Here is a 16,694-nt window from a genome sequence, read left to right as displayed (position 1 = left end):
ACTGAGGGGGATCTTATCAACGCTTATAAATACTGAAAGGGGGGGTGTCAGGAGGATGGGACCAGGCTCTTCTCAGTGGTGCCCGGGGACAGGACAAGGGGTAACGGGCACAAACTTGCCCATGGGAAGTTCCATCTCAAGACGAGGAGGAACTTCTTTGCTGTGAGGGTGGCAGAGCCCTGGCACAGGCTGCCCAGAGAGGTGGGCGAGTCTCCGTCTCTGGAGACATTCCAAACCCTCCTGGACGCGTTCCTGTGCCACCTGCTGTGGGTGACCCTGCTGTGGCCAGGGGTTGGAGGAGATGATCTCCAGAGGTCCCTGCCAACCCCGACCATTCTGTGATTCTGTGACCCACCGTTGGCTCTGTTGACTGCTAATTAGGTTCTCAGTGTGTGCAAACTCCCCAGTACCATGGGGGCTGACGAGCTGTCAGGCTTCCACCGGCTGTCAGAAACCACGGGACACCTTTTAATAGCTTCTGTCCATCACCTGTGCTACGAGAGAGGTCCACTGTTCTCCCCCTGCCAGGAGTGGGAAAGAAGCATGGCTGGGATGAACCTCTCTTCCTTAGACCACATTTAAGAGGAAGGCAGCAAATCTTCGGTCTTTGGGAAACAGGAAGGCTCGCTTTTGAGCCACTGAGTCCTTGTTGGGAGAGGGTGATCAAGAACCCTGTAAAACTTCCTCCCCCGTGGGAGGTAAAAAATGAGATGGAAGGAGAGCGGTGAGTCCTTTCATGGACATTTGCCTTAGGGATGTGTCAGAACTGCCAAAGAGCTGCAGAAGCAGAGGGCCGTGCTCCGGCAGCCGATGTTCATTAACGACCTACAAGAGTGTTCCTTTACATGCACAACTCCCAAGCAGAGGGAAGAGCAAGAGTTCGGATGCCATATTTCCTCTCCTGCTTGAAAGCCGATGCTTTATCCATACGCAGCCTTGGCTCGGGTACTGTCACTTGGCAGCTCTGCTCCCGGGATGTCGGCAAAGCTTTGTAGCACCTTGTGATGGTTTCTCGGAGCGTAGGAATTCTGTTTACGTTGTTCAGCTTTTCATCAGCACAAGTTAATGTTAGCAGATGGCACGCACGTATCTGTCTCCCCAGTTCTCAGGAAATGCAGGATGGCTTTAATGGGAAATGAATTATTCTTTATCCAGGATGTTTCACTGATAAACAAAATAATAAGTAGTCTTGTACATGTGCCTTGGGGGACCAGCACTTGCGTGGCTGTCTACCTTGTCTGGAAGTACCAGCCACAGATTTTGTCGGGGTCTTTGTGTCTGGCTTGGTTGTCATCATTAACAGAGCCTGCATTTTGTAACAAACCTGAAGATAGTGTTGATGATTTATTTTGGCAGCAGACAATTCATCTTCCACCCTGCAGACCCTGCTCTGGTCTCTTTTGGCCACTGAGGGAAACCAGAAGACAAAATTTATCAGCAGAGATGAGTAGGTGGTAATTTTGAGATAGTGTCCTTTTCTGATTATAACCACACTTGAGAAGAGACCTTTCTGTAGCCCTGAAGTGCCGAGATCTCACCCTCCCGGAACCATTCTCAAATAGAACATTAAAATAGATTTGACATCTTACCCACCTTTCTTCTGTAACCTCACCATGCTATACTTTTCCACTCGCAAAACCCTAGAAAGCTGTGAACCGGAGCCCTGGGCACAAATAATAGACAATAAAATGCCCTTGGAAAAGTGAGGAGAACAAGTATGGTAAAAGTGACCCCTCTCTTCTCCTCGAGCATCTTCACGTGAGCTTTATAAACCCGCCTCCTTTGCCAGCAGTGCTGGCCAAATCTTTAGTTGCAAATAATTTTGGGCTGGGACAGGCGGGAGGCTATTTCGTTAATTTACTGCAAGAATTATTATTTTCATGATCCCACAGCGCTAATTGCAACTGGTGTCTTCTCCCGAATTGGTTTTGGCTAAAACCCACGGGGAGGAGAAGTGGAGCTGCAGGGAGTGGGGTTGGGCACGTCTGCTACGGGCTCAAGGGCCACGAACAGTGATAAATAGTGACTAAATTTCTTTACCTTGTTTCTGGGTCGTTAAATTAATCTGGTAGCTGTATTTGGAGCAGTGACTCTGTGGGTTCTGTGTCTTCTCTTTCTCCTGGATGCAAGAAAGAAAATGGGAAAGAAAATTACTTGCAGGCTATGGGGTTTCGGGGGAGTCAGGAGAGTAATTGGTGTAATTTGCTAATGGGTAACATGGGAATATGGGTCAGCACTGACTGGAAAAAAGTCATAAAAACCTGTTTTATGAAGAATCTAAGTATTTGGGGTTTTTTTCAGTGGCTGAAGGAGAACAAACAGGTAACTTTTGTAACTTCACCTCCCCCTTGCATTTCTTTTTTCACAAATGAGCAGGGTCCAGCGTCTCTCGGTTTCTCATTTTTCCTTTTGCCTCTTAACTTGCACAAAGTTGAGGAAAAAGTTTAAATATTGGATGGAGAAGGGAAATAAACCAGAAAAGATTTCACACGGTTATTTGGAGGCTATATTACGCTCAGCAGCGAGGCTGAGAAAGGAGAAATGACACTGATCAAAATCTGGATGTTTCTGAATCTTTTGGTTGTGAGGTGACAGCAGAAACCCTCCTAAAATAGTTTTCTAAACAGGAACTTTCACAAGAAATGGAGAAAAAAAGGCCTCCCCACCCCTCCATATTACATCAAAAACCCCAAAATGACATTATCTGCTCTTGGGAAGCACCACTGCAGCAACCCTCGGTGTCCCGGGGGTGGTCGGGCTGTAACATGCCCCGTGGCCCACGGGGGACAGACGCGGGGAGTGGGGACAGTGCCCTCAGGGAGCGAGGAGCCCCGGGGGATGGAGAGCCTGTGCTGCAGGGTAGGCGCTCGGCCCTGCTCCCCTGCCACCTCCCCGTCCCCAGGACATCCCCGCGTGGCCCTTGGGATGCTTCCCAGGGTGGCTGAGTGACGCTGGGTGAGTGCTGGGGACCCGGTGATTTGAAGGTGCTGAGGGCATCAGCCCCATAGGGTGGCAGCGAGGGAGCAGGACTGGAGGGCGATGGCGTGTGTGTGCTCGGGGACCTTGGTGACACTGATGGGATTTTGGGGCAAGGACACGGATGGGAGAGTAGAGGTAGTTCTTTGTGGGGTTGGTTTGCAGGTTTTAATATGATGCACAATCGCTGTTCTTCTGTTTGTGTTTGATTATCAGCTGTGATTCTAAGCCCAAATTGACCACCCCACTTTCCAAATGAAAGTATTTGACTTGGAGGGGTTCGGCCTGGAGAAGAGAAGGCTCGGGGAAGACCTTAGAGCCCCTTCCAGTCCCTAAAGGGGCTCCAGGAAAGCTGGGGAGGGACTCTGGAGCAGGGAGGGGAGCCATGGGACCAGAGGGAACAGTTTTAAACTGGAAGAGGGGAGAATGAGATGAGATCTGAGGAAGAAGAAATTGTTTGCTGTGAGGGTGGTGAGCCCCTGGCCCAGGTTGCCCCAAGAGGTGGGAGATGTCCCACCCCTGGAAGCATTCCAGGCCAGGTTGGATGGGGCTCTGAGCAACCTGATCTAGATGAAGATGTCCCTGCTTATGGCCAGGGATTGGACTAGATGACTTTTAATGCACCCTTCTATGATTCTATGAACTCAAATTGACGACCCCAAATATCCAAATGAAAGCATTAGCCAAGCTCCAGGCATGTACTTAGATTTGATTAATATTTTTTTTTTGCAGTAGTTAAAACATGATAAGGCAGAGAGGGAGAAAAAATGATTTTTAAAACATGCTCTTAGTCTTCCAGATCTCAAGTTATCCTCACTGTGACACAATAATTTTCCAACGCTACTTTTCGGTTATATTTAGAAGTGCATTTTCTGTTCCTTCCCTCTCCTTTCTGTGGAACAATTGTGCAACTTTCTTTTTTTTTTCTTATTATAATACCGTATTAAAATTAGCTGCAAGACTAAAAAGAGTCCTGTGTAGGAAGGTAGCTACCTTCCTTCCTAGCGCTTCCCTTGGATCTTCCACTGGGATTTTGTTCCTGATTTTGTTCCGGCAGGTTGCCGGGGCGTTCGCTGCGGCGTGGGGCTGTTCTTTCCCCGGCTGATGTCTCTCTGCTCTCCCCAGCAGTGAGCATGCAGAGTTCAGAGCCTGCGTCGGACGCAGCAGCTTCTGTGGCACTTCACACTTCGGCAGCAGCCCAAGCTCCGGTGGTGCAGCCCGTGCCAGCGTCGCAGCAGGTAACGTACGCACAGCTGGGAATGCCGTTTCCATGGAGAAGAGACCTGTTTTACTGGCAGATGTATTTTAATCCGAAGGTTTTTGTATGGAGGAGAGGATTGTTAATCAGCTCGTTGAGGTCGTGGGGAGAACTTGTTGCTGGACGTTGTGTTGATAAAGGCCGTAGATATTTCATGTGTTCACCCTATGAGCATGTAAACTTTAAAACACGGGGTTTAGATTTTAACTTAGCTACCCAAGGAAGTCATTTCATGCCAGTTTGGTGTTTGCTTCCAGTATAATATCCTCTTGTTGTTATTCGGTTTGTTAATAAAAGCATGAGAAAATGAAACTCTCCTTAAAGGCATCTCTGCAAATAAGGTACTGAGCTCAACAGAGAAGAGGTGGGGGGAGCACTCATGGAGTGGGTGGAGGTCTCCTCCTGTGGTGGGTGGATCCTGACATTTTAAATTGGGGAGGAGGGATTCGTGATGCGTGATTCATATACATGAATATGATGCGCTTGGGAGGTCTCCTGATAGGAGAGAAATGATAACTTCTACTGATGAATGAAAACTCTCTAGTGCAAAACGGGAAGGGTTAAGTAAAACTGGTTCCTTTTTATGCCATTTGGGGAACTATCAAAAGAAGTTTCTGTCACAGGAAGCTGGAGGGATAGGAGGATGGGTGGGTGTAACTTAGCTACACCCTTCTCTGATTCCCAAGGGAGCAGAAGTAGCTGCCATTGGATGCTGATGAAAAGGAACAATTGAAAACTGTGAATTAGTAGGAGCATTTGATTCACCAGGAGACTTGGACATTCACGCGGTGGTTGGCCAGCTCGCGGTCGTCTTTCAGCCTTCCCATCTTCCATTGCTCTGGGTGACATTTCTTCTTCGTGTTGTAATGATGTGGGTATCGCTCATCAATAGTGCCAAGTATCTTAGGGATCTCCAGTCATTCGTGTGAATTTGTCTGTGACGACCTGTTAAAGAAGTTCAGAAAACCTATCGGCTTTGGATTATGGAATTACCCATCCAGCCTTTGCCAGTGCTGTCGTCATGAATATCGAGTGGAACTCCATGGATTAAGGAAGACCCAGAGGATCATGGAATATTGCTGAAGAGGAGGAGCATCCAGAGCCTTCCCTTCTCACCAGCAGCACAAAGAAAACACTAGGAATGAACTGCTGGCAGCATGACTGGTGCGAGGCAGAAGCCTTTGGTGTTGTTGATCACTGGTCTACCTTTCAGTGTGAGCGAAGGCTGTATGAACAGGATGGCCTCATCTTACAGGTTGGGGATGGTTAATATTTTTGGTTGGAAGGTTGTAGGAGCAACCGGTCAGGCGGTGACAAATTCCACAAGCAGCTGAGCTGGGCAGCTGTTCAAAGGAGATGTGTCGCTTGGTAAAAGCAATGACAGCGAATGGGTAAAAAATAGGAGAAAGGAACGGATCTCTCTGAGCCTTTGGTGTAGGTGGCATTGCCAAGGCCTGGCCTGAACAAGGGTTTTGAATGTTGCCATCGTGCACTGACAGCCTCTTTTGGAGAGAAAAGGGACATGGTGATGGCTGGCCTAAGTGTACGTGTCCTTATCTCAGCTGCAGGAACTCCAGTCTGTCCAGGCTTACTGAAGGTCAGTCTGGGGACTGGTGTTGTAGAGGCTGCCTAGAAATCTGGGCAATTACCATATTCCTATAATTCTGCTAGAATAGAATTTCTGGCTGGTTACAAAGGGCATGTTGGGAGGGTGCCAGAGGGCTAAAAATCATGAATATATATGTATAAGGCAAGCCAGTAATTGGCGAGGTCTTTTCTAGTATTCACATGGGGTCGTTTTGCAGTTTTCGTTCTGTTGGCCCAGTCTGGTGGGTATTTTTAAAGCCTCAAGCCACAGAGGATGACTGTCTCCTCGGAGAAGGTCCTTGGCAGTTTAAAAGGCCATACTGATCTTTGGCTTGAACGTTTCCTTTCTTACGCTCACACCGGTGTCCCAGGCTCTGTTCCCACAGGCCTCACTGAATCCTTTCTTTCCATCCACCACGTCCCCACGCTCGTTTGGCTGCACCTGCAGGGTGCTGAGCACTCTACGAGATGTGTGTCCAACCTCAAACTGAATGCCAAGCGTAACACGAAGAGCAGGGGACGACGGAAATGCCAGGGGAGAGGCAGAGGACAGAGCTGGCCACTGCAAGGCAACACAGAGCATTTCTGTGCCCTTGGTGGCACTGAAGGGAGGTGCAGAACCATCCGAGCTTCGGTGCTGGTAGAACCCGTAAGGGCTGTGGTGCCTTGGAGAGCACGATTTGATGTTGCAGGAGGCAGAGCGCGGTTTGGTGTAGCAGCTGTGAGAAGAAAGTTTACAGCCATAGGAGGAAAACGTGAATGTGTGAGGAGTGGTTCTTCTTTAGCTGCGACCGAACCTCATGTTGAGCTCCTCTCCTCAATCAACTGTTTGCTGTTATTTCCTTTAAGATGATCCGTGTTAGAAAACGTGGATCCAGCTTTTCCCAGGTTCAGGGTACTGAGTTGAGGCTGGTGTCCGGTGCAGATTGCATTGGAAGGGTGGGGACACAGGCGGGCTAAGTAAGGGTACTGCTACCTCTGGAGAAGGAGGGAGGCTTTCCATGAAAGTTTGAGAGAGAATGCCTGACTCCCCTGTGTTACAGACTGAAAGTAAGTGTTTGTTGCTGTATTTTCTTCTTTCAGAGGGTTTTGGTCCAAGCAGCAGGCTCCGCTCCCAAAGGAGCGCAGATGCAGCAGATCTCTGTTCCCAGAGTTCAGCAGGTTCCACAACAGGTAATATCTGCGGGGTGAGACGCCACGCAGAGACCCCTGCGTCAACAGGACCCCGTGTCCCATGTGGCATTTGAACCTGTGCCAGATACCTGCTTAGAAAAATCATAATTAGAGGGTTGTGTGCAATTCGAGAACTGGAGATCACTGCGAGAGCAGCTTTCTCCGTCTCTCTCTTCCTTTCTAAGACAGATGGCAAAAGAAACTCTCAAGATATTTAAAATTTAGAAAGACCCTTTACTGTAGCAGTTGTCTTTCATACATTTGAAGATTCGATGGGTGCTTTTAATTGCCATTTAAAAGCAGTCCTCCTCTCTAAAGATGTTTTTAGAGGCACAGTGTTTGGGATTTTTTTTAATTGCACAAATAAATGTACTGACTGCATGTGGCTTCGTAGAAAGGTTAGGTGACAGAGAGCCATGCAAGTGTTTTTCTTTATCTGAACTTTGCCTTTTGCAGTCCTTGTTTCCTAAGAAACCAGGCATATGCGGTGCTGCTTCATGTGGACAGTGAGTCTGACTCTCTTGCCTTTTTCCTCTGGCAATTTTTTATTTGGTTGCTCAGTTTCGAGAAAAAAAAAAAAACAAAAAGCTTGACAGAGGGCATCTACATCCCTCCCAGACCAACGAAAAAGGGGGCTGGGGTGCAGACGGACGCTGCCAACCTCCTCTCTGAAGGACAGGCTGCAGCGTGATCTCAGCCTCATTAGTCAGCGGAGAACCAGCCCTGAGACACGTGTGCAGAGGAAACCCAGCTCCATTGTTTCCACTGCTCATGGAGCAACTACTTATTCATTTATTTTAATACGACCTTTTAAAATAAATACGTCCTTTGGGATTCCTAAGCATGCGGGGGTTTTGTTTGGTTTGTTTTTTCTTTTTTCTGTTAAAAAGAAAGTCTAAATGTCAAGGTAAGGTTGGAAGTTGTTTAAGGGTGTAATATGCAATTTTTCCTGCTGTTCCTAGGCAATAACATGCCCCTAACTCGAGTTTATGCTGCTCGTTGCAGGTGCAATCCGTGCAGCACGTATATCCATCCCAGGTCCAGTATGTGGAAGGAGGAGAAGCTGTTTATACCAATGGAACCATGTAAGAGTCTCTTCTTGGCCATGTTCCTGAGCCCTTGGGTCCTCCCAGGCTCCTTCCACCCGGTTGCTGCTGCCCACCATAAAGAGGAGGAAGAGGAGGAACAACCATTTCACACGCTACGTTGTGTGCATGGGGGTAGTTTCAGCCAGACTCCACCCTTGGAGGAGGTGTTGTCCTCATGGAGGGGCTGTTCGCCAGGGAATCCTGATGCATAAATGGCCTGATATTTCCCTCTGCCCATTGTGTGGTGAGGTGGGGCGGCTTTAGGAACCAGAGCATAACTGCTAGAGGAAGAAGGGGGGTTTGTAAGGTTTCCTCTTCCTCCTCTCTGCTGTGCCCCCTGCTTTGAGCATCCCCTGCTGCCCCCGGGATGCTGTCAGCCTTCTGCGTGGAGGTGGCCGCAATGGCTGCAGAGCGGCTCCTGCGCTCTGCCCTGGCTGTGGCTGTGGACCTTTGCTCCAGGGCCCTCACAGGACTGATTAACATTGTCACAATTAACGTTGTGACTTTTACAGCACAGGGTGCCGTTTCAATGGAGCAAATCCCACCGACAGTGGAGTTGAATTTTTTTTAAAAGGTGGTTCAGATTGTGGAAGCTGTTGTCCCTGAGGTTAGCTCTGCAGGCTCCTCTCCGCCTCCTGACCCTGTTGTTCCTTTGACAGACGAGCCACCTACTCCTACAACACCGAAGCTCAGATTTACGCCCCCAGCAGCGCAGCGTCCTACTTCGAACCGCAGGGAGGTGGAGCTCAGGTGACTACAGCGGCATCCTCTCCTACAGCCATTCCCTCTCACAACATGGTGGGCATCACCATGGACATTGGGGGAAGTCCGATCCTCTCCGGCTCGGGAGCCTATCTCATTCATGGGGGGATGGAAAACACTAGACATTCTCTGTCACATACTTCACGCTCCTCTCCAGCAACGGTATGTAGCCTTGCAGATGTTGCAGCTCGGGGGCCAGGAATTATTCCAAGGGAACTGAAAAACCTTCAGAAAATAAAACTTCCTATCGTTCTCACTGTCTATATGTCTGTATAACATGCCGTGCAAGTGCAAGGGAGAGAATAGACACTGGTGTACTACAGATATTCTTCAACGGGAGTTTGGAACGTCTCTCTTGCTGGTGGGCAGAGGCTGGTCAGACTTTCCGAGTGGATCACTGAAATGACGCAGCACGGAGATAAGAGAAAATTCTCGGGGGGTTTGGGTTTTTTCCCCCCGAGCAAAAAGTTTTGGCTTTCCAACTCAAAAGAATTGTCTACATTTACGTTTTCTAAGTAGTATAACATCTGAACACGGGGCTTGGCTTACCCAAAACAAAGAAATATATAAATACATTTTTAATTATGAAGAGACCTGAAAAAGCCATTATTAACACAGCGGATAATTAGCACATAAAGTATGTCAAGCTGAGCGTGCCAAACGCACAGTGATCGAAAAGTCTTTGTATATATCTCCTACACCATTGTGTATTCTGTCCATGCCATATGTTACAGAAAATGTGTTTTAGGGATAATACTTATCAAACAGAAATGTTTTAGAGCTCTCATTGTTTTTAAGGATGCCGGGGTGCTACAAGCACAGCTGGACAGCTGTGTGGGACGCAGGGGGACACAACTGTTCACCCAAACCAGCCTTTCTGCAGCCAGAGCTCCCAGGGCTTTTCTCTGGGAATCTCCCAGGCTCAGGAGCGGCTGCTGCCAGGAGCGGGTTGTTCTCTGGGACGCTGCTCACCTTCCTTTCCAGACTGACTTACGTGTGTTTCTACGTTTGTATGTAAACATAATTACAAATGTAGGTGTAATTCAGCCCATGTGGCCAGATTTTAAAATGTGAACAGCACCACCCAGGGAGAAAAACAGGAGCCGTTTGCTACCGAGTACTCTTGAAAATCTGGCTGGTTTGGTCATACTTTCTTTTCCCACTGTGTTTTAGAGTCTAGACTTCACGTTTTTTGAATCCTTATGCCTTGAAAGGTTGGTTGCCTTTGATCCTGGAGTAAATGTGCTCTGCCTTAGGTAGAAGTAGGGGAAAAGTCTTCAGCTTTGGGCGGAAAATGGCAGATGCCTCTGGATTAGCTGGGGTTCGTTTCTTGTGAGGGATTGTGTGTGTGTGTATTTTAACTGTTCATCGTTAAAAACTAGCATTGGACCATCTTCTGATTTTTGCTCAAGCTGGTTATTTTGAAGGAAGTAGCTGCTGACCTTGTCACCTGCGTGGGACTGCATCTTGCAAAGCTGCACAACATTACTCTTGGGTTTTGTTTTTTTTGGTTTTTTGGTTTGTTTTGTTTTAAATTTCCAAGCCGGAGTAGAATATGTGTCAATAGAAATGCCCCATGAACAGATTTAGTTTGTAGCTGTCTACCACGTGAGATAAAGCTGTTCAGCAAAAAGAAAAAAGAAAAAAAAAAACCAAACAAATTTAGGAAGTGACCTTTCTGAAGATGCATCTGAAATAAATTCCCGCTGTTGCGTGTAGGGATGAACTTTCTGAAGGTATTTTCACACAAACTGTCTGTGACTCTTATGGAGGGTGAAAATGGTGTGTGGAAGACAGGATAGGGATGTGTCCGTGGGTGGATTTCAGTTCTTTCAGCGCAGACCAGGGTCGGAGGGGGATAGAGCAGAGCCGTGATAACTGCTTTGGATATCACATAACAATGGGTGGATAGCGGAAGGCTTAAGGAGAGCAATGACTAAATCAAATCAATGGGTAAGAACATTATTTTTCATTGCTATGTCTTGCTTAAACAGAGAATAGGAAAGGCTGGTGTTGAAGAGGCCAGAGAGGCTGTAGTTCTGGCAAAATGTATTTAGGGCAGGATTAAGAGCTTTGTGGAGAGAAAGAAAAGTACAGCTCCTGCAGAGGCAGCCGAGGAAGCCATAAGGTTTGCTTTTGGTTTGGAGGTGTAGTGCAGAGGGGATGGATGGATGGATGGACAGACGGACGGACAGATGTCAAAGTGGCCAGCAAAGTGAGGGCTTGGCAACGTGAGAGGCAGCTGCAAGGAATGGGGAAGCGAGAGGGCTTGAGGCAGAGCCGCCTCTGAGACCTCGAAAGCAGGGAGAGTGTCTTCGGAGGAGACGGGGAACGAGGTAGCGCTTCAGAATTAGCAACGGTGTAAGCGCTGCCTCAGGAGGTTGAGGGATGTTTGGTAAAGACCATGTGTACACTAAAATAAAATCTTCAAATATTTAAAGAAACCCATCTTCCATATCTGCTGGAATAATGAAGTTCTGCTCCATTGAAAGGGCTAAAACAGCACACGAATCAGCCCCATTCAAAGTCTGTGCCAATAGAGCACTGTTAATCCTCATTTAAATTAGGCTATCCCAAGAGAGGAAATCCTTGAGACCTCCCATAAGTGGGTCCTCAGAGCTCCTCGCCTTCGTGCGGGGCTGTTTAAGAGCTTTGGTCTCCATAATATTTTCTTCTGCAGACGCAAGACGTCCATTTGTATGGGACACTTACCAAATGCCAAAGGAGAGGCGGCGTTTCTGGGCTTGTGTAAGAGGCGTTGCTCAACGGGCACCGCGCTGCTCCTTGAACAGAGGAAGGAAACGGTGTCTCCCTCTAACACTGACTCATTTCCTGAAGGCTGCCTCAGCGATCAGTCTTTGGTTCCTCCTGATACATCACGGTGTGGCAGTTTTCTCAAAAAGCACTGACATATACTCTTAGACTGACCCTTTTTTGCATTCACTGATAACTTCTCGAGAAGTGCTGCGGTGCTGGCACTTTTGGATAGAAACCAAGGGAGGTTCTGGAGGTGCTTGGACAGAGCAGCACCTTCAGACACGGGCCTGGCACAGGCTGTGTCTTTGGTCGTTGAATGTTACTTCAGAACTTAGATGGGATTTGTTCCGTCCTATCACCTTTCTGACAGAGCTGGGGTTTGTAAAGGGCTGGTTTTATCTCTACCACTATCTTCACCCTGCTGGGAGTCGGTGCAAACCGGAGTAGAGGGAGCAAACCAGTCTGTGAAGGAGGCCGCTGAGACATCCTTGTGCAGATGCGATGCTTTGTGCGTGTGCCTATGGAGGAGCGCAGGACCGTGCTGTTAAATGAGGCCAGATGCTAGAGATAGCTGCTGGCTGCTGGTTTCCGTGGCTGATGTGTGCCGCCTCGTCCTGCCTGCACCAACAGGTCCCAGATAACAGGCCTTTGAGAACATCTACTGGAGAGAAATGGCAGGTTCTGCTCCTGCCACTCCCTTAATGTGGGGTGGGGTTTTTTTTTTTGGTTTGGGGTATTTTTTTTTTTTTTCCTTCCTCCCTTGCAAAAAGCTTGTGCTGAGGAGCACTAGAGCTCTGGGGCCCGCAGGCATGCGTTAAGTAGTTTGCCAGAGGTTGCCAAGGGAGCCCCAGCAGCAGAAAGCAGAAGCCAAGAAGGGTTCAGGAGAGGGTCCGGGCACGGGGCAGCAGCCACAGCTGGGCTGAGTGTAGAAGAGAAGCCAGAGAGCGGAAAGCGAGGGGGCTCTTCAGGGACCATGGCTCCACTTGCAGGAGCTCTGAGATCCGTGGAAATGAGCACGAGTAGCATCCAGATGTGCCAGCCTGTCATGGTGGGAAGAAGGTCACCTCCTTGAAACCTCGCTTCTTCCTTCGGAGTCCCGTTGCAGTGCTCTTCAGGAGCAAAGAGCTCTCACCCATTCCAGCTTACGCATTCTGTATGTCAGCCCTCCTTGTGCCCTGGTTTTCTTTAGTTGCCGTTAGTTTTTTGTCAAAATTTGAAGACATAATAATAACCAAAGTAATTACTTCCAGTTTTCCTTGAAAGGTCTGGGTAAAAATGCACCTTCTCTGGAGCAAACCTTTGACGTGCTGCGGCGTATCTGGCTGGCGGTGGTTTGGTCTAGGCTTGAAGGGGAAAGGAGAAGGAAGACTGCTTTTCTTTTTTATATATGGGCAATGGATACAGTGGAAGATCAAAAGCCCCCTGGTCTCGCTCTTTCACCCTGGTGGGGATTCTTGCCGGGGTGTTACCTTGCATGCCGTGCCATAACGTCCCTGCAGCTTCATCCCATAAGGACTGCGCCTCATCTGTTTGCCTCTTTTTCACAAGCTTGATATAAAGCATTAATCATTCAAATATTAAAAAAGAAATAATAATCCTGGCTGTTGCTAACTGTCTGATTTCCTTTCTTTTTCTTTTTCCCTTTTTTTTTTTTTTTTTTTCCCTGTGCACATTTTCTTTAGCTTGAAATGGCGATTGAAAACCTACAAAAAAGTGAAGGGATTACATCACACAAAAGCAGTTTGCTCAACAGCCATGTAAGTTGCAATCGGAATTTACAACCTCTTTCCCGCTTTGGTAGGAGCATTATTTGTCACCCTTTGGTATATTCCACAGCACGAGCTGCTCAAAGCAGCCCGTGATTCAGCCGTGCTGCCTAAAGCAGCCCAGTCCCAAGAACCTGCAAAAAGTGCCACGACGTTAATCACGTTTGTTGATGAGCTGCTCTGGATTCTGTTAACTGCCTCTCCCCTGTGTTTATTGATTTCGTCTGCCTTGCGATGGAAATTGCTGGCAATTAGATGAACGCATTTGAGGAAGTTCTTTCCTTTCCCTGGAATTGAAAGACAGCTGGAAAATAACGTGGAATTCCACAGCAGTAGCTCGGAGTGAATCATGAGAGATATCCCTTAGATAGCGCGTACCAAAAGCTGCTCCGGTGAATGCCTTTGTTGCCTCTCTCTGTGCCTGAGGAAGACCGTTATGTTACAATGCTGCGCTCAAGCCATTTCTAGACCTCTCTCTTCTCACTATGCCAACAAATTCCCTGCTTTGTGTGAAGTTCCCACTGTTCTACTGGGCCTTCTGCATCGTGGTTTGTGGCTCCCATGCAGGAATGCTTAACGGTGAGCACATGCTTGTGTGAGATTTGGAGGGTCTAATTCAAGTCCCGTTGAAGTCATCGGACTTGCCTTGACTTCATTGTGGTTTGGATTAGGCTGGAGCATGTTCTGCCCTGATAAATCACACTGCACAAAGTGGTGCTTCCTTATTCTAACAGATTTCCTTTTGCTTTGCGTTTGGGGGCAGATCTGTTGTCATTCTTAGGTCCTGCAAAAAAAAACCTTTGCCCTTTTCACCCTAGAGAAACAGCCTGAGAAAATGAAAGGAACGTTAAACCTAACGACATGGTTCTCTTAAGCTGGTGTTGAACTCCAAGCCAGGGCTCCTGGATGAGCTCGGTTCTTATTTCAGCTTCTAGAAATGGAAGGTTCCTTGTTGTAGTTGAGGAAACACAAACCTGCAGGGTCAGGCTGGTAGTTGCTGTTCTCAGCGTCTCTGTGCATCCTTCTGTCCCGTGCTGTGCCTCGGGTGCCGCGCAGGTTTGTCTAAGGACGATGTTGCTCTGCAGTATTTTTCTTGTTCCTCCCAGTGCAGAGAGGGACAGAGCGGAGCAGGACGGGGTGGGTCCTGATGTGGTATTGAAGAAAAGCAGGAAAAGGGCAGAGGAAAGGAAGTGAAGGTAGAAAAGAGATTTCAACTGGCCGCAGGCTGTGCAGGATGGAGTTGGGGCCCGATCCAGCCTCTGATCAGATCTTCCCCACACTTGTCTTGCAGGGTAGAAGAGCATAACGTCTTTCTTCTCAGGCCGTGGTTCGTAGTTTGGCATAAGGCTTAAGTTGTCTTACAAATTCTAAAGCAAATAAAGTACTTGCTGAGCACGTGTGTACACATCAGCTCGCTGCTGAGGGTGTCGGTCCACACACAAGCGATGTGCTGCTGCCCCGGGCAGCTCCGGGGCTGGGTAATTCCCTCTGCCGAAGTGCAGAGCATCAGCCAAGGAAACCTGCGGGGCCTTTTCTGCCCTGTGCAGCTCCAGTGTCCTTGCTCTGCCTTCCCGGAGCATGGAGCGGTGTCTGCGGACGTAGGGAATAACGAGGAGGCGATGGTCCGAGCAGTACCTGTAGGGAACGCAGTGTGTTGCAGAACCGGATCAGGCAATCTCTTTTCAGAGCTGGAGGGAGGTTGGCGCCGGTGCCCGGGGAGGCTGCGCAGCCTCTGCCGGGACTCGACTGAATGTCCCATTCCACTGGAGTGAGGGACCTGACCTCCCTCGGAAGTGAGCCCTGGTCTGAGGCGGGAGCTGGGCTGGAATCACAGAACCATCATCAAATGGTTTGGGTGGGAAGTGACCTTCAGAGGCCACCTAGTCCAACCCCCTGCCCTGAGCAGGGACATCTTCGACTCCATCGGGTCCAAGCTGACCTTGAATGTTTCCAGGGATGGGGCATCTCCCACCTGGAGACTGGAGACTGCTAGGGCTTGCTCCCAACCGCAGTGTTCCCACCTCTTTACGTTAAAAAAAACCACAACCAAACAAAAGGCCAAACAGAATCTATCCCAAACGATGGGTGACTGACACACGATGTTGTCAGGCTTGTGCCTGAGGACCAGAAAGTGAAGCAGGAGGTGACTGTGGTTTGTCAAGGCTGAAAGGAAAATATGAGCTTGATAAAAGCTAGTGGCCCAGGAAGCTGGTAGATAATGCTAATTGCCCTGTTAGTTGGGACTTAATTGCTTTTAGTCTTAACGTTGCAGAGTCTTTCATTAAGTGTTCCATCCCTTGTTCTGAACTTCACATTTTGCAAATCTGTTAATCCTTGGGATAATGGTTTATTTTGTTGCTGTCAGCAGATGTTTTGTGCCAGGAATCTTTGGTTTGGTGTTTCCGTTTGTTTTTTTTTTTTTAAAATAAAAGGAAGACTAAAGGTATCTCAGTCAATAGGGAATTTTTTACATAATGCTGTTTAAGCAAAGTCAATGTGAACTGGAGCCACACTTGATAATTTAGCCTCAAAAACCCTCTGAGAGGTTTATTTAAGTGCACTCGAAATATCAAATTTAGAAGCCCAAGCTAATGGTAATGCCCCAGTGACACACACCGTGTTTCTAATGAAATTACGTCAATCTATTACTGTTACCGAAAGAGCTCTGCTCACGAGTGTACTCCGGAGTCGCTGGGTCAGAGGATTACTTCTTTGCCAATTAGGAGCTTGCAGGTGATGCAAAGAAATTTGAGAAAAACGACTACAATTTTTGTACGCGAGTGCCTGATGCTGGGCGCATCAGGAACCAGTCAGATGCTGTAACCTGCCTGATGCCCTGCAGCTCCCAGCCCAGCCATAGCGCTCCTAGGGGCAAAATCTATTTTTTCCTCACTGCCTATAAAACCAAAAACCCCCCAAACCCTTTGAAATACCAATCAAAAACCCATAGGACTTCTTCCCAGTGGGTGAGTGGCTCTTGGGTAGGTGCTGATGGAGTTTTTCCCCTGAGCAAAAGATCTTACCCCCAAATGGCGTTTAGGTGGAAACACCTAAAATGAGACTGAACAGAGAAATAGGAAAACTATTAAAGGGAATAATTCTCCCTTGGCCGGGGGAGGGACGTAATGACCTAATGAAGGGTGAATCTCCTGCTCGGTGGAGAAAGGCAAGCTAAAGATGATTTTTTTTTTTTTTTTTTTTTTTTCAAAATCCAAACAAACAGTCCATAGAAATACAGTTAAAGCAGAAACGAGGTGGCAAGGTTCCCCCGTAGCGCCTCGAACAAAGGCAGCAGCACACGGCTGCACCGGGATTTTATTGGAACCT

General features: G+C 48.1%; 1 protein-coding gene across 8 annotated transcripts in view; it reads left to right on the top strand.

Annotated features, from left to right (window-relative positions):
• RFX2 (regulatory factor X2) overlaps window positions 1–16,694 on the top strand; it is a 61,875-nt gene that overhangs the window by 27,922 nt on the left and 17,259 nt on the right. For 2 of the 8 annotated variants that reach the window (XM_054181785.1, XM_054181779.1), the window contains exons 2-6: window positions 4,105–4,214; window positions 6,905–6,994; window positions 8,000–8,079; window positions 8,742–9,006; window positions 13,284–13,358. In XM_054181785.1, coding sequence (XP_054037760.1) covers window positions 4,110–4,214; window positions 6,905–6,994; window positions 8,000–8,079; window positions 8,742–9,006; window positions 13,284–13,358 — 615 coding nt within the window. In that variant the 5' untranslated portion in view covers window positions 4,105–4,109. Of the gene's footprint in view, window positions 1–3,945; window positions 4,215–4,547; window positions 5,490–6,904; window positions 6,995–7,999; window positions 8,080–8,741; window positions 9,007–13,283; window positions 13,359–16,694 lie in introns of those variants that run through there. The other 6 variants (XM_054181780.1, XM_054181777.1, XM_054181778.1 and 3 more) reach the window with 5 other exon arrangements.

The sequence above is a fragment of the Rissa tridactyla genome, chromosome 22 (genome assembly GCF_028500815.1).
Source record: "Rissa tridactyla isolate bRisTri1 chromosome 22, bRisTri1.patW.cur.20221130, whole genome shotgun sequence".
Classification (NCBI taxonomy): domain Eukaryota; kingdom Metazoa; phylum Chordata; class Aves; order Charadriiformes; family Laridae; genus Rissa; species Rissa tridactyla.
Note: the sequence above shows the minus strand (reverse complement) of the source record. Positions and strands in the feature narration are given on the sequence as shown.